The sequence below is a fragment of the Marmota marmota genome, unplaced genomic scaffold, assembly GCF_001458135.2.
Source record: "Marmota marmota marmota unplaced genomic scaffold, marMar, whole genome shotgun sequence".
In the NCBI taxonomy this organism is placed as follows: Eukaryota; Metazoa; Chordata; class Mammalia; order Rodentia; family Sciuridae; genus Marmota; species Marmota marmota.
In genome coordinates, this window is record NW_025999924.1 from 8,321,799 (window position 1) to 8,339,933 (window position 18,135).

The window sequence follows — 18,135 nt, forward strand, 5'->3', positions numbered from 1 at the left end:
ATAGGACTCTCATCAAGAGTCTGGGAGACTTGAGGAAAAGTTTGCAAAAGTGAAACAATATCAGCTAGCTTTCTTGCAAATCCAGGATGGGACGTGTTGTGTTGGTATCGAGAAGGCTGCTTATAGCTGCAGTCACAAATCTCGTAGGGGAACACTTAATGGAACTAAAACATGGCCAAAGAAGAGCAACTGACACAAGGAGTGGGAGGAGTTGCTATATGAAGGCAGACTGAAATAATTAAGACTCCACAGGCTTGAAAAGACTGAGAGGAAATGGGATTAGAGTTTAATAAATCCATGTAGAATATGGATTATTAAATATTGTTTACCAGAAGTCAGCAGAACTTCTTAAAAACTGAGGGAAAATGGATTTAGGTCAAAAAGCAGCTCTCCTCTTTCGAGAATAGATCCTGTACATCAAAACCTTTCTTTTGGAAATGAGGCTAACTTCTGGCATTGAAGTGAAAGGAGAAAGTCACAGGTTTCTCTTGGTTTTACACTGTTTTGCTCAAACATGGGTGACCCAGTGGGTGTGGATCAGACATCCTATTGGGTTTCATGCTTCCTTTTTGCTTTTCTTAGGTGAAACTTTAACTGTCATTTTTTTTTTTCTTTAACCCTTCTTTATTGAGGTGAGATCTACACTCACCTCAATCAAGGCCACTAGGGTTACTGGGATGGAGATGGACAGATGTGGTTCCCATAGTATAATAATTAATAAGAAACTGTGTTCAGAGTGTCGCGATGTTTCTCGCAAAACCTAGAACACTGATTTTCTTCCGCCAGCATGCTAAGTAGTCCCAAAGGTAACTTGTTCCATGCATAAATAAACCCTAGGAACCTCTGTCTGCTCTGGGTTTCTTTGGAAATGCTAAGTAATCAAGAAATTTTTGGAAGTGGTTTTCCGTTCTCGATACTACGGGTTTTCCCCTTGTGCGCTTAGGGATCTTGCGCTATATAAGAGGTCGGGCCGGATGTCATGTCCTCTCCCGGGTCCTCGCTTCCAAGATGACCAAAAAAAGAAGGAATAATGGTCGTGTGAAAAAGGGCCGCGGGCATGTGCAGCCTATTCGTTGCACGAACTGTGCCAGGTGCATGCCCAAGGACAAGGCCATTAAGAAGTTCCTTATTGGAAACATTGTGGAGGCCGCAGCCGTCAGGGACATTTCCGAAGCAAGTGTTTTCGACGCTTATGTGCTTCCCAAGCTGTATGTGAAGCTGCATTACCGTGTGAGTTGTGCTATTCAGAGCAAGGTAGTCAGGAATCGATCTCGTGAAGCCCAGAAGGACCGGACATCCCCACCTCGTTTTAGATCTGCTGGTGCTGCCCCACAACCTCCACCAAAGCCCATGTAAGGAACTGCATCCATCCTTAATGAGTGAAGAAAAGCTATCTTCTGGAAAAAAATAAAATGGAAATTATAATTGAAAAAAAAAAAAAAAAAAAGAAAGAAAGAAACTGTGTTCATCTGCAAGATGAATTCACAAAAGATCTGTGAGAGCTTCAAGTCAGTTGCCGATGAAGTCTTGGGATCAGAGCATACTGCCCTGAGGATGGAATGGCTAAGTGGAGAACCCAAACACTGATGAGGAGTTGGCTAAGCCGAGAGTCAGGGGAAGAGGAAATAGCATAGGCCAGTGCCTGGAATGAGACGGGGCCTGCATGGCTTGGGGGAGGTGGGCAAGGGGCTGGTGAGTGGGCTGGAGCAGGTGGTGGACACCTCATGGATCATGGTAGGGGTTTGGGCCCTGAAGCAAGAGGAAGTCACCAAAGCATGTTAAGCAGACGTAATAATTTTCTTTTTATAAACAATCACAGAGGCTGCTGTCCAGAGAACAGAGAGGACAAGAGCAAATACACTGGAAGTGGTGGGGGAAATGTTGACGTTGTCCAGGTAACTATGGCCTGGACTGGAGAGAAGTGGACAGATCCTAGAGAGATTTCAGAAGTTTCATGGACTGGTCTTGTGGATCATATATGAGAAATAGGGAAGAGAAATAATCAAGCTTGATTTATGAAAGTGAGACAGCCAATTAGGACTCAGGTTTTATCTGAGAAGATCAACACAGGCTTTTTATTGGTCTCTTCTCTCATGATGACCCATAAGAGGGGGTCAGCCTTTCTCTCTCCTTTCCTCATGCTCTCCCTCTCTCATGGATCATTCGGAGCCTAATACTTCTGTTCCTACAAAACTGGCATATAGTAAGCCCCCAGTAAATGGATGTGGCATAAGCCAAAGATCAAAAACTGTGAATCATATTCCGTCTCCTCAATCCCTTTGTTTTAACGCTAGGAGAGCAAACATGTTTGTGCGGTGCACACGCTACCCTACAGGTCATAGCACCCTGAGGTCAGTTTACCTGAAACAATTGAAATTTAGCAAAGGCCAAGAAGACAGTGATATGAAAAGACTCATTTAAATTCTTTAAAATTCTTTTTATTTTGAATTGGCATCAAAGAGTTATGAAAATAGAACAAAGAATTTTGCTATGAACTCTTCAATCAACTTCACGAATCATTAACATTTTACCATGTTTGCTTTATTACACTCCTCCCCTGATGGAGATGGAGAGAAGAGATTTGGAGTTTCTCTGAGCCTGTTAATTGCAGACATCAAGACCCTTTACCTCTAAGTACTTACGTGTGTGTTTCCTCAGAACAATGATTTTCCTTACATAACCACAGTACAGTTATTTAATTCAGGAAATTTAACCTTATGCAACACTGTTATCTAATATGTAGTCTATATTCAGTCTTCATTATTGTCCCAATAATGTCATTTATGGCACTTTTTTTCCTCCTGATTCAAGATCTAATCTCAGATGCATTTCATATTGTTTTTATAGTCTTCTTTAACCTAGAATGGTTCCTTAGTCTGTCTTTGACTTTTAAGACATTGATACTTTAGGAAACGGGACAGTTGTCTGGTAGAACATCCCTCAGATTGGCTTTCTCTGGTTTCCTCAGGTTGGGTGCAGGTTGTGTATTTTGGTTCAAATGCTGCATGATGACATCATGCCCACTGCAGAGCACCTGCCATCACAGGAAAGGATGCTGTGGGCTAGACACCTCTCATGGTGGGGTGGTAACCTTGACCATCCAGTTGAGGTGGTGTCATCTGGGTTGCTTTGCTCTTAAGTTACTATTTCCTCTTTATAATTAATAGGATGTTCATCTATTTGTTAACACCTGCGCAGACATCTTTAAATGTTACTAAGTCTTGTTTCCATGTTCTTGTTTAAAGAACCACACTTCCTCTTCTTTCTCGGCAGTGTTTTAGAGCACTTTGCTGCAAGGGACCACCACCTGCACGACCGGAATATGACCTGGTTTGCATAGGCCTCACCGGTTCCGGCAAGACTAGTCTGTTGTCAAAACTCTGCAGTGAAAGTCCCGAGAACGTCGTATCAACCACAGGTAGGTTCTGTGCCAGGTATCAGGCCCTCTCTCCTTCCTATCCTGGCCTTTCCAGCTTCTTGTGCTATTTATGTGGCCCATGTCCCCACTTCCATTCTAGTTCAAAACTTCTGTCAGTGTATTTATTTCCATGTTAAAAACTCTTACCTCTTTTCCAAAAAAGATATGAAGAGGGCTTAATAGGATTGCATCACTGCATTCTGTATCCCTCTTGCTGAGCATTTCAGTGGTGCAGAATAAATCAGGCTCAGTAAAATATTAATCCAAACTAATTCTGAAGACTGGAACTCTGGTCTTCTTATGGAGTGAATTCATCTCAGGCCCTCGCAGGGCTGTCCTCCCCTGAATCATTGCTCTGTCCTACTTTTGTTGGTCATGTACTCCCTACGCAGCCCAGCAACAGAGTCTGAATGTTCTCTCCTTAACCATTTTTCACCGGGAGGATAAGCAGTGCAGGGGGCCTTTGATCAGTGTTCCCATGTTGTTTTCTGACTTACAGAACTGTCAGTCTAGGCTAGAGTTCCTCAGTCATTTCCCTCTCAGAGGATGTTGGTGATGTGCAGGCACAGTTTAGCTGTCACAACTGGGAGAGGGGCTACTGGGTAGAGGCCAGTGCCTTCTGCACACCCTGCAGTGCACAGGGAGCCCCCACCACAAAGAACCCTCCCGCTCCAAAGGTTATCAGTGTCAAAGTTGAGAGCTTTTGTCACTCCCCAAATGCTTCCACTTTCTCTTCTGACAGAGGAACAGGAAAGAAGGGTATAAATTAGAGATGATAAACGGAAGAACAATTGTAGGAGATAAAGAATAGAGCTGCTGTGGGAGGAGATCTAGAGCTGACAGGGAAGGATAGGGCGAGAAGTTGTCTGGGAAAGTTGAAGAGCTGCTGTTCATTCAGCTGGATTTTTGAGAACCTACTATGTACTCTGGGGATGAGCAATGATTCTAGCACTGCAAGAGACCCAGTCTGCTGGCCACATAGATGCTAAATTCATGTCTAGAAACTTCCAATGGAGTGGGTCTGGTCAGTGCTGCCTGGCTGGGGAAGGGAAGGATGCTTGAAGAGTCTTTCTTCTTTGGATCCAAAGTTGGCAAGCCAGGGAGATGAGCAGGAACAAAAGAGTGGGAGGTGGAGAAGAAAAGATTTCGGGGCAGTGGAAAAGCTTGTGTGAAGGCAGAAACCAAAGTGGGACCTCTCAGAAACCCCATGGCTTCCTGCATGGCTGCTGTGTGTGTTTAATAGAGTGCTGGGGGCGAATCCTAAGAGAGGCTGTGGCCACCTTCTGGCTAACTTCTTATACCATGCTCAGAAATGCAAGCTTTACTTGTAGACAGTGCAGAGACATTCAGATGTTTTAAGCAAGGAAACTGCATGACAAGCTGGATCAAGCTGGCCATGACGTGGAGGATAAATTATGAAGAGCACTGATGAGAGGCAGAGGTAGGAGATGATTGTAAATGGTGCCACGCATGTGCTGGAGACCTTAGCTCAGCAGGAGTGGGAAGAATGGAGAGGAGGGGATAAATAGGATACAACATCTGAGGGCTAGAATCAACAGGGCTCGGTGACCAGTTGGGTTTAGAGGGTGAAAAAAGAAGCTGAGAATGACTCATTCTTGGCTTTGGTGGTGGGTGGATGATGAAATTGTTGACCCAAGTGTCCTAACAAGTCAGAAAAATATTGATAATCAAGAGTCTGACATCAGTGCAGTTCAGGTTTTGCTACCAGCTAAGGAAAAAAAAAGTGCAGGTTTTGAGAACTTTTCAGATCTTGGAATAATAGACATGAAACTGGAGTTATAAAGAAACGGACTCAGCTTGATTAGAGGGTGAGGGAGAGAGTGAGGGATTGGTAATGAGTTGTGAGCCCACAGAGAGAATGAGCAGAGAACTGGAGAGCAACCTCTGTGCACCGAACCAGGCCAGCCACCTTCTTCTTCCCTCAGAACAGAGTTCCCCCTCCTCTCTCCACTGGATGTGGTCCATATTTCTACCGTTCAGTACCTGTCATTCTGCTTTGTTCCCACGTCTACTCCCCCATTCTGGGATGCAGGCTCCTAAGGGCAGATAGAGCATTTTACTTGGTGTTCTATATCCACGGTCACAAGATTTAGGCATAGATACAGATATTTGTTAAGTGAATAAACAAATGATAGTAAATTGAATCTGCATGGTATTTTTACATAAAGTATCATCTGTGAGCTTCCTAGCCATCTTCTGTGACAGAAAAGAATCTTCATATCCTGTTTTTAACTCTTATCGTCTTAAGATACAAGAGGGTAGTGATATGGCCATTGTTACACAGTCAATGACAGTCACATGCCAGGAGAGATTTTCCAATGACATTTCATGGTATCTAAGGCTTAGGATCTGATCTGAGTATGTACTTGCTGGTTTTCTGAAACTGTGGATAGCTTTTGAGTAATGTGCCTCAAACTTATACGAACTTTATTAGCTTAATAATTGTTTCCAAGCCAAGTAACCTCCAATATATGTGTAAGAGTAACACAAAGTATACTTCTCTTTATCTGAGATGTCATCTAGCCCTACTGCTAATTGTTTTGCTCTTCTATTATAATGTGAAATAATTATCTGTAAATATTTTTATAATGTACTCATAAAGTATAATATGTGTTTTATATTTGTTTTTATTTTTAAAAATAATGTTTTCCTTTTGCTGGAACCAATCATAACATTGTGTGCTAGTTGACTTTCTGGTGAGTTAGATATTAAGTTGGCTAACGTTTTGGATATCAAACTTCTATGAGTTGCAATTATTCTGAACTTGGCAGAGTGCCTTTTTGGAGGCCTCTTTGGAGGTCCTTGCCATCAAGAAGTTTACACTGGGTTTGGAAGATAAGTTTTCTAGTGATAAAACGGTTCACATTTATTGAATGTTTATTGTATGCCAGGCTCTGTGCTAAGACAGAATATGATATGGGCTATACTTGACAGTATAAAATGAAAGTGAAAAGTGATCATTTCTAACCTAGGAGATCAAAGAAGGCTAATCAAATATTACATTTGAATAAGGCCTCTTATGATAGGGAAGATCTGAGTAATAGGGAGAGGGGTGTGAGAATCAAAAGCATAGGTGATTCAGAGAAAAGTTAGTGGTCTTTATGCACAAGATGCAGCATTGTATGAAGTGTTGGGATCCAAGGCCAGAGACTAGAGAAGTTGCTGGGAGAGGCCTGTGACACGAGAGGTGATTCAGCAGGCAAAGTAGTTACTTGAGATGGAGAGTTAAGAGTCACATGTAATTTTATTGATACTGTAAAATGTGATAATTATATTGGGTAATATAAAGAAAGGGAAAAGAATCGATTATGACTCAAGTTTCTAACTTGGTGTTTGAGTGAATTGTAAAAAGAAGTAGGGAAAACATGACAGATAGTTTTAAGATAAAAAGAATGAGGTTAGTTTGGGGTTTACTAATTTTGAGGTATCAGCATGACATCCAACAGTGATCAAATGGTTTTAAAAAAATATAGACTAGGGAGATTTTAGAGCTACAGATCCAGATTGAAGAGGCAATTTTAATTGTGGATTTGGATGAGATCATACAGAAAGAATGGATGGAGACAGACAGGCAAGAAGGTTGCTAAGCACCAACTATATTTCATTCACCTCTTGCATATTTATTGACTGCATACTGTGCAACTGGCCCTGATTTAGGTACTAAGCATGATCAGTTATCAAAACAGATAAACATGCCTGCCCTTACATCTTATGTATCTTATTATATCTTATGTATCTGATGAGGAATCTATAAGCCGGGCAGTTTTGTGCAATATCATGTAAGTTCAGTATGGTCAAGAAGTAAAAAGAACCAACAATATAAACCTAAGTCTAAAGAATGAGAAGGGTATGATCATTAATGACCAATGATAGTGATATTGCCGATTATCAGTGACGAGTCCTGCTTCCTCACATGTTGAAGTATAACATTAGAGAAGCACGCCAAGGCAAGCATATAAAGCAGGGTTTATTTAAAAAGGGGTAACAGTGGTTCACAGCTGTAATCCCGGAGGCTGAGACAGGAGGATCCCGAGTTCAAAGCCAGCCTCAGGAAAAAGCAAGGTGCTAAGCGACTCAGTGAGATCCTGTCTCTAAATAAAATACAAACCAGGGCTGGGAATGTGGCTCAGTGGTCAAGTGCCCCCGAATTAAATCCCCAGCACCCCCCAAAATAAATAAGTAAAATAATAAAAAGGGGTAACATAAACTTTTCTCAGGAGGGAGAAGGGGGCCATAGGTGGTATTCTGGTATCTCAAGAAGTGAGGGTGTTCTGCCTTTTTTTTTTTTTTTTTTTAAATGTCCTAGGCTTCCTTTGTCTCCTGCTCTCTTTCCCTTATCTTTCTCCTTCCTGTATACTTGACTAGGCCCAGGAGATGCTCAGGTGGGATGGCCAAAGGGTGAGAAGCAGATGGATAGGAGGAAGGGCCAGATGGAACAACCCAGGACACATTAATTAACAACTTTTATAACTTCCTGTAGGGAGGGAGAATTCCTGGGACAGGTTACCTTAGCAACAGGTTGGAGCAGGGCAGGTTATCTTGATAAGGGTGGAGGAAGAGCTCTGGAGGCATTTCAATCCCCAGGGGATAGTCTCCAACTTCCCAGACTTAAATTGGCTTCCTTGATCTGACCTGACTTGATTTACCTATCTATACTTACGGCCTGTCTAATTCTGCCTTCAGTAGAACAGTTTCAGTAGATTGTTGGGGATAGAAACCAACCTCAGGAATGAGGGGATAATGAGTAAGTAAAGGGAATGAGCTATAAACTATCATTTTCATTCCTTGGTCCTTTGGCTAAGATTGCATATAGACTCTTCTTTCAAGAAGAGAGACAAAAAAAAAAAATTTAAAAAGAGAGAGAAAGCAATGTTAAAAGAATTTATTTTTATAAGGAAAGGTTATCATGTGTTCATGCTAGTAGACAGAGGCATAAAGGTGATTGCCTGGTGAGAAGTAAAGACAGAAGATGCTCAGGAGAGGGTGGTGCATGCAAGAATGAGTAAGGATTCTGGTTCTAGTCAAAATGGGATAACTGGGCTGGTTTACCCTCACACCTGAAACAACAGAGATAATATTTAAAAAAAAAAAACAGCTGGGTGCAGTCATGCAAACCTGTAATCTCAGCCGCTCTAGAGGCTGAGGCTGGGAGGATTGTGAGGGTTGAAGTTAGCCTGGGCAACTTAGGCCCTGTCTCAAAAATAAAAGCAATAAATAAAAAGGGCCCAGGATACAGCTCAGTGGCAGAGCATCCCTGGGTTCAACTGTCAGAACTGAAAAAAAAAATAAAGTGAAAAATAAAAGTATGAAATATATAAAACAGTTTTCAAGTAAGTGAATGTGAAGCAACAAAGGACAGTCATCCCTGAGAAATAAGAAACAAATGTGTTGAGCCCTATGATTGCCCCAGCTTACTGCCTTGAGTGAGCTTCCAGGCTGTGACACTGTTCCAGAGGGAGCTGAAGTAGAACTCAGTGTATTTCCTGCATTCAGAAGATGGAGCTGAGAATCAAGGAGATCAAGCAGCTAGAGTTAATAAGATAGCGTACTAGACAAAATAGAGTTGCACAGAGAGAGACCCCTAGAGATCTTCAGTGTGTATCCTTTGAATATTTTGTGGACAAAGCAAGCACATGAGGAAACTACTCAAGGGCAGGAAAAGAAATACCTGAAAGTACTAGGGGGAATAGTGCTTGGTCTTCTCATGGGGCTGAAACTTATGACTATAACCACCAGACAGACTGGAAAAGTCATAATTCATGAGGAACTAGGTAGAATACTCAACAGAATCTTGCCTCAGGAATTGGCTTAAGCTGAGTACTGCTCTGGATTCACCTAGCAGATCATATTACCCAGTCCAAAAGGTTCAAGTAATTTTCTGGTGGTGCTAATGTATCCCAGTACAAATCTGTATAAGATTGAGAGAAATAGCATGCAACAAGGTAAAATTCACAGTGTCTGACATTCAATTCAAGATTATCAGGCACAGGAAGAGATAGAAAGACACAATTCATAACGAGGAGTATAAGCATTCATTTAAAACTTACCAGAACTGACACAGATATTAGAATTAACAAAGAAAGACATTATAACTGTATTGTATCTGTTCATAAGGTTCAGATGTGGAAGATTTAAGAAATGTGGTTGTGGTTCAATGATAGAGCTCTTTCCTTGCATGAGTGAGACACTGGGTCTGATCCCCAGTATCACATATAAAAATAAATAAATCAAATAAAGGTATTAAAAAAAAGAAACCCTGTATAAAACTTCTACTCATAAATAATACCTAAGATAAAATAAGTGTCAGATGAGATTAATACCAATTGATGAAAAGAAAGGATTAGATGAACTTAAGAGTGTTAGCATTGTAGAATCTATCCAAGAGAGGGGGAAGAGCATCAGTGAGCTCTTTGAGTGCATGAAGCCAAAGGGGTGAGGAGAAGGACAGAAAAAGAATTGAAGAGATAATGGCTGAAACATTGCCAAATCTGAAGACAACTATGCTCCCACAGATCCAAGAAGCCCATTGAACCCCAAATGTAAGAAATGTGAACAAAAGCATACCAAGATACATCATAATAAAATTGCCTGAAGCCTGTGGTTAAAAAAAATATATGATGGTCAATTTTATATATAACATGGCCATGGTGTCCACAGAGGTGGTCTAACATTATTCTGAATATTTCTATGATGTTGTTTTAGATGAGATTAGTACTTAACTCTCTGGACTTTGAGTAAAGCAGATTGCCCTCTATACTATGGTGTGACCTCTAGGTAGTTGAAGTCCTGAACAGAATAAAAGACTGACCTCCCTAGAATAAGAGGGAATTCTACAGCAGATGACCTTTGGATTTGAACTTTGCACTGGTTCTTTTCTGAGTCTCTAGCCTGCCAGCTGACTGCCGCAGATTTTGGACTTATCAGCCTCCTGTATGTGAGCTAATTCCTTAAATCAATACCCACCCCCAGGAGAGAGAGAGAGAGAGAGAGAGAGAGAGAGAGAGAGAGAGAGAGAGAATGAATGAGAGAGACATGGAGACATACACACATACACATGTAATGGATATATACAGAAATGTCCTTTTGATTTTTATTTTGGGAATTTTGAGGAATACATAAAGAAATCCTAAAAAGCAGATACAAAGTATTATATATATGAGAGCTAAGATGAAAATGACATCAGATTTCTCACTGGAAACAGTGCAAGTGAGAAGACAATGGAACAGCATCAGTAATGTAGTGAAAGTGTGGGGAGGCGCCCTGTATCCTAGAAAAAATATTTAAAAGGAAAGAAAAAAATTGTTTTTTTCCCCATATATACAAAAGTTAAGAATGTATTACTAGCAGATCAACATTATAAGAAATGATAAATGAAGACCTCCAGGAAGATGAGAAATGATATCAGTTATAAATCTATATGTGTATAAGATACATATAGAATCTGTATCCATAGAAGATATGTAAATACATAAAGATTTATATATAAATATGGATAAATCTGTATCCATATAAGATACATATAACAATGAAGAGTACCAGAAATGAAAATTACAGGGGCAATCAAGATTTAGTTTATATTACTTAAATATCTTTAGAAGATAACTGTTTAAAAATAACTATGTATTATGGGGTTTATAAGATATGTAAAAGTAAAATGCATGAGAATAACATAAATATCATAGGAGGAAAAACAAATGCAGCATATTGTAATGTTCTTACTATACTGTATATAAAGTGGTATAACAACACTTGAAGGCAGACTGATTAAAGATGTGCTATATAAATCCTAAAGTAGCACTAAAATCAGTGATATCTTTTTTTTTTTTTTTTTTTTTGCGGGGGAGGTTAGAGGACATCCCCAGCCCGTTTTTTACAATTCATTTATTCAATCTCATTAAGTTGCTTTGGGCCTCACTAAGTTACTGAGGCTGCCTTTGAACTTGCGATCCTCCTGCATTTCTGGGATTACAGGCCTGTGCCACTGTGCCTGCTCACAGTGATACCTTAAATAAGATAACATGGATTTACCAAAAACAACCAATTCAAAGGAAGGCAGAAAAAGAAGAAAAAAGGGAGCAAGAATAGATGGGACAAATAGGAAACAAGTAGCAAAGTGACATTGAATTACCAATCAAGTGTTGATAATCATTAACAATCAAGTTAAATATAAATGACTGATTTGATATGATTTGATTTTTTAAAAAAAGCAATTCCACCAAATGTCCACTTTAGGAAAGAATCTTTAAACATAGACACAAATAGGTTAAAAGGAAAGAATGGGAAAAGATAGGATCATACTAGAAGTGTGATGGAAGTTGCAGTGGTTATATTAATATGAGACAATGTACTTTTCAGAGTAAAGACTAATGCTGAGAATAACAAAGTTCATTTCATGATGATGAAGGGGTCATTTAATTCAAGAGGACATAACAATGCCAAACATTTATGTACCTAATAACAGAGCTTCAAAATATATGAAGTACAACATGACAGAACTACAAAGGAAATTAAAAAAATTATAATAAGAGTTTTCACTGTTTCATCAAATAATAAAACATGCAAGAGGAAAATCAGCCAAGACAGAGTAGATTTGAACAACACTATCAGCCAACTTGACTAACATAGAACACTCCACCCAACAGCAGAAGGCATTCTTCTCAAGTGCAAATGGAACATTTACCAAATTAGACCATCATCTAGGACATAAAACAAATCTCAATAAATTTAGACGGACTCAACTCATACTAAACATGTTTGCAGATTGCAGTGGAATGGAATTTGAAACCAATAACAAGAAGACCTTGAAAATTTTTCTCTTGATATGGTAACTGAATAACTTCTAAGTAATGTATGGATCAAAGAAAAAAATCAAAAGAGAAACTATAAAGTATTTATGACAGCACAACTACACAACATATCAATCTGTGGTTTGTCTCTCAAAGCAGTATTTTGGTGGGGGAGGATTTATAGAACTCAACTGCCCATATTAGAAAAGGAGAGGTTCAAATTAGTGTTCCTAGCTCTACATCAAAAAACTAAAAGAGAAGAATAGATTACAACCAAAGTAAGCAGAAGAAATGAAATAATAAGGCCAAAATGGAAATCTTTAATATGGAAAAGCAATTGGTTTTTTTGAGAAGGTCAATAAAATTGATAAAACTCTAGCCATAGTGATCAGGAAAAACCAAAGAAGACACAAATTACCAATATCAGGAATGAGAGAGATGGACGGCATCAGTACAGATTTCATAAATATTAAGAAGATGGTAAGGAATGTTATGACCAACTTTTTGCCAATGAATTTGACAACATATCTGAAATGGACAAATCTTTGAAAGAAAAATCTTTCAATCTCAAGATTTATCAATGTAATTGAAATTATAGTTAAGAAGAGAAAACTTGAAGTGTAATTGGCTTCACTAGTGAATCCTACCAAACATTTAAAGGAAAACACAATGTCAATTCTCCTTGATATCTTCCAGAAAACTTTCCAGCTCCTTTTATAAAACTGAATTTAACTGGATACCAAAACCAGACAAAGGCATTACAAGAAAATTCCCTGCCAATATCCCTCTTGAACACAGATGCAGAGATGATAAACAACTACTCGCAAATCAAATCTAGCAATAATATATTAGTAGGATAATTTATTGTAACCAAGTGACATCTATCCTAGGAATGCAGTTACTTTTTATGTTAAAAAAGCAATCTGGAGCTAGGTTTGTAGTTCCGTGGTGGAGTGCTTGCCTAGCATGTGCAAGGCCCTGGGTTTGACCCCCAGCCCATAGGAATAACAAAAATCATAATATCAAAGTCTACCCAACTGTTAAAGGACATTTGTGAAAATTCTCACAGCTATTGCCACATTTATGGTGAAAGATGACTCTTTCTTGCTCAGATCATAAGACACTGATGTCTGTTCTTATCACGTCTACTCAACATTATAGTAGAGATTCTAACCAACACACCAGGCATGATCTCATCAATATAAAAAATTTAATTTGAATCTATAACTTTATACCAGTAAATTAGACATGACTGATGTGAATTAGAGCTGATGATTTTAGAGATCTGAAAACTGACTTAGAGGTTAGCTGTGGATTTAATATGGAGAATGTTGCCTTAATTTTAGAAGAAGGTAGGGCATGGTTTACAATGGTAAGTTGAATACTGAATTCAATCAGATAGATGAACATATTCTCCAAGTATTAGAGGATGGAAAGATGAACACCCATACGCAAGCAGATGCCGTACTTCAGGTGGAAAGTTATTGACTGTGGTAGTGAAGTGATCTCAAAGTATTATTAGGAAGCAGGGCTTATGCTGGGAGGTACTGATAAGGAAAGGCTCTGTTGGTTAGTGGAAAAAGAAAAAGTGTGCAAGAAAATGTTGGAGCATGTAGAACGCTTTCCTTAACATAGGGGAGGTTCCATACAGTTCAGTGAAAGGGCTCTGTAATGATCAAGGTAGGGCTGCATTGGATATGAGAAGCATGAAGATACAGCAGAGAGAAAAGAAGGAGTAGATGGTTGTTGGTTGGGTCCTTGTGTTCATTGTAGTGAAAGAAGGAGGGCAAGATGTTAGAGAAACAAATTAATGATGGCGGGGGGATGAGGTGAGGGAGAGGCAGCAGAGAGTCAAGCAGGCTGACTTTAGGTACCAGTGGACCCACAGAAACTGTTGTGTGCTAGCATTCCAAATGGGCATTGCTGGCATCTTTGAACATACAACCCAGGCTCAGGGTTCTTTTTTGAGGAATACCTGGATGTATATGTAAGTGAAGAATAAAGGAGGTGGAAGGAAGATACTAAAATAAACAAACAAGCATCAGTTGTGGAAATGGTAGCTAGAAAAAATGAGAAGTCAGAAAGCCACACATGCCTGTGGATGACTGAGTGAGAGAGAAGGGAGGAAAATAGCTGGGGGAGCCTGTAGGGAACGAGTCACAAAGCAAGGGATCTGGGGACTTGAGCATATAAAACTGAGTCACTGGAAATCTAAAATTAACAAGCTCAACATAAGAAGAAACAATGCCATTGAGAAATATTTGCATAAAACATTAAGATAACAATTTGTGGCTGTCCTACTTAGAGAATTCAATCACATTTACAGATATCATTGAGAATCTAATATAAATTATGTTAAGTCCACAAAGATAATTCATAAACAGAAAAAGTGGCAAAGAAATTGATGGAGCAGGTTCAGCTTTACCAAAAATTCATTTTTATGAGGGAATAAACAAAAAAGTTAGTTTTATACTTAAATTTACCAAAATTCATTTCTTTATGATAAGACCCAATGTTGAGAAGATAGTAGTGGCACTGAGATGTACATGTACTACTGGTGCCATTGTGACTGTTACTGTCCCTTTTCTTGGAAAACAATTATTCATATAAACCAAAAATTACCAAAATACTCATAGACCTGGTCGTGATGCCAATAGCCATTTGTTATAAACAAGTCGTTTAAAAGAAACTATATCCAGAAGGCAATTCCTTGCAACATTTTGTATAATAGTTAAAACTCAAAAGCAACCTCGGCGTCCTACAGCAAGGGAGGTTATTAAATGAATTATGGACTCTCAATTGAAATGATTATAGATTAGAAAATGTATATATTTTTCTATTGAAGAAAGTGAAAAAATTAAACTTACATTTATTTTTTAAGTTAAGCCATGGAAAACTATGCTTTTGTACATAAACTGGAAATAACATGTAACATCACTATGTACTTTGTTAATGTGGCTGAATTATGTTGAGCTTCATTTTAAATTATTTCTTTATTTGATAATGTTTTGACACTAAAAAGTCAGTTAAGAATGAAATGTTGGAAGATTTTTGAAGAATTAAAAAGAGGATCTACCTTAAGAGCTGGTTTCTTATGAAATGAAAACATATCGTAAGAAGGGCATGTCCATCCAATTTCAGCAAGGCAAGAATGCCTGCCTTTTTTCCAGGAAGAAAGGGAATCCAAACTTTATTGGATCGTTAACTTCAGCGTTCTTTCAGCTTTGACATAATTTTTAAAAGACACTTAAATTGTCAAAACTCAAAGGGCCAAGAAATCCTCCAGAGAGCAGGACGAGGTTAGTGGAGAGAGAGAAATTGGGCATCTTGCTCTTTGGTCTAAAAACAAAAGTGAATTCTGCCCAGAACAAATTTCTTGACTGTGTCTACTGAGGAATCTGTTGATAAGAGGGGTTGTTAAACTATAGATTACACAAATATTCACTTTTTTTTTCTTTTTAAACCAGAGGAATGGAATCTAAAGTCTCAGGATAATATAATGATATATCATGGAGAATAACCTAGAGAAAACTGAACACTCTGAATTGAGAAAGGTTGAAAATATCTTTAGGGATATGTATTTCTGTACTTGAAAAATTGTCAAGTAGTATGTCATTCAGTTAAAATAGAAAAAGATCATGACTGTTTGAAAGAAAAAGTTCATGAAAACTTGAATGAAGCATTTAAATAACTTTAGTATTAGCTGAAGATGTGTTAATAAGAGAAACAATGTTAGAAAGTCAGATTTAGGTATCTGCTAAAGGATGGTTTTCTAAATGCCAGTAGATTAAATTTTCTTTGTGACATTGAAATTATATTTATAAGAATTTTGCTAGATTTTTATTCAAACACCACAAATATCAATGCAATGGCATAAATGATGCTCTTGGTCCAGAACAAGACTGCCAGATATATAGACCGTCTTTCCTTCAGCAGTTCTTAGAGTGTCCAGGTTAGAAGCACATGAACCGTCGTGTATCTGCGTGATTGTGTGCAGCCTTGGGGTTGGGGGTGAGGACAATTAAATTTGTAGGCCCAAGTAAAACACTCATGTGTTCCACATGATGAATAAAAATAGACTAACTTTCCTCCCAAAACTAATTTTGTTACAATTCCAGGAATGCTCTTTCCCCATGAAAAATTTCAAATCTATCTTCCCTCTATCACAGGTTTTGTTGAATTTAAGGATTGCAGAACAAAGTCTGAAAGATATGCAAACAATCATTTCCCCAAAGAGTTACTAAGTCATATATTTATTAAAATTTGTGGGGTTAAATCTTAGGGGAGGTTTCAGTCTTACTAATGTAGCTTAGATAGGCCAGGAAAAAATGAGTGCGTTGCTTCAGCTTCAGCCATCAAGTTGTTTGAATGGAGCCTGGGGAGACCTACCCTTGAGGGCTTCAGCCAAATACTGGAGGCCATTGAGGATCGACTCAGTGGTTACTGTTATTTTCTCCTTCTTGCTGATTATAAGTAATGCACTCCCAATTTTAAAGGAAACTTGCAGAGCTGATCTAATTCACTCATTTTGCAGATGAGGAATTCAAAGCCAAAGCAAGGGAAAAAAATGTGGCTGGTGAGTCTTAGCACCATGACCAGCCCTCCTAGGCAGTGTCTTGTCCCAGTGACTCATCCAAGGACATTCAGCTCTGAAGAAGTAAGAGATGATAACACCAACATGGCTTCGTCAGTTGAACATTTTTTGTTCCTTCCGAGTTCCTATTTTTATTAATAATATCTATCAAAAAAGACAACCTAAATTCATACTGTCATTTCTATTGCATTATTAAGAAAGCAGTATCATGTAGACCTAAGAACACTTATTTGGACTTCTTGTGTTTAATTATTTATAAAAAGAGGAGAGTAAAGTATTGGGTTTAATAGGAGTGTGTGCATTGCCAAGTCTACTCCACCAGTATTTAGGTTCAAAGTTGAACAAAATAGGAAGACTATCAACTTTGTGGTACTTGGAGGCCGTGCAATGGTGTAGCATTCTGTTGACAAGATCTGGGTTCGGGTTTTGAATATAGTACTTAGTACTCTTCACCAGGTCCTTAACTCCTCTGTGCTTTACTTTCTTCTTGACTTTAACTTTGGGATTGTTGTAACAGCTAAGTTAGCAAATAGATGTAAATACCTTAGCCTCGATCTTTAAATAATATTGAGATCCAGTGGTGTGCCAAGCACTAGCCTGGCATGTAGGATTCGCTGTACTTTTGCTTCTCCATGTGGATTCTTGCAGTCTAGTGGGCAAAATACATAATACAGGTATACTGATGTGTAGTTACAACTGTGAAAATTAGGCAGAGCCCAAATTTGAACACAGATGTTTTTTGCTCTAGAGCCTATGTTTTTATTCCTCAAAGAAATCCTTTGAGAAAGGTCTTTTGATTATATTATTTTTGTATCTCTACTAAATATTAATTTCTCCTCTCTCCCTGACCTCATCCAACCCAGTGTACAGGAATAAAATATAGTGTGTGGATTGCCTTTCTTGGTTGCCCTTCTGGTGAATTCAGAGTGTTGCCTTATTTCTGTTTAATCTTTGCAAATGCAGCAGATGACTAATATAAAAAAAAAAACAAAACTTTTTCTTTCATGAAAAGAAATGGCTCCTGATATTCATTTCTGGCTCACGTTTTTTGTTGCCTTCTTTCAGAAATATTCAGTGTATATATCGACATGTGTATTTGTATCGGCATATGCACATTTTTATGTTTCAACTGAATTGACTAACTTGAATGATAAGTTAAGTTCTAAATATATTGTTAATTATAGAACTACATACTCTGAATATATTTTGATAATATAAATCTTTTATTGCATGCATTAAAAAATGATTTCCTTACACAAATGGATAATTATGAGTGTATTTTTAAGATTATACTAATATCATGTTCTAGACTGATT

General features: G+C 38.4%; 2 protein-coding genes across 2 annotated transcripts in view; both read left to right on the forward strand.

The window, feature by feature from the left end:
- Positions 1-18,135, forward strand: part of Arl15 (ADP ribosylation factor like GTPase 15) — a 393,453-nt gene that overhangs the window by 129,621 nt on the left and 245,697 nt on the right. The window contains exon 2 of the mRNA XM_048800049.1: positions 3,274-3,418. Coding sequence (XP_048656006.1) covers positions 3,274-3,418 — 145 coding nt within the window. The remainder of the gene's footprint in view (positions 1-3,273; positions 3,419-18,135) is intronic.
- Positions 876-1,455, forward strand: LOC107151896 (40S ribosomal protein S26-like). The gene has a single exon (XM_015497310.2). It carries the CDS (start codon positions 1,009-1,011, stop codon positions 1,354-1,356), a length of 348 nt encoding a protein of 115 aa, XP_015352796.1. The 5' UTR covers positions 876-1,008; the 3' UTR covers positions 1,357-1,455.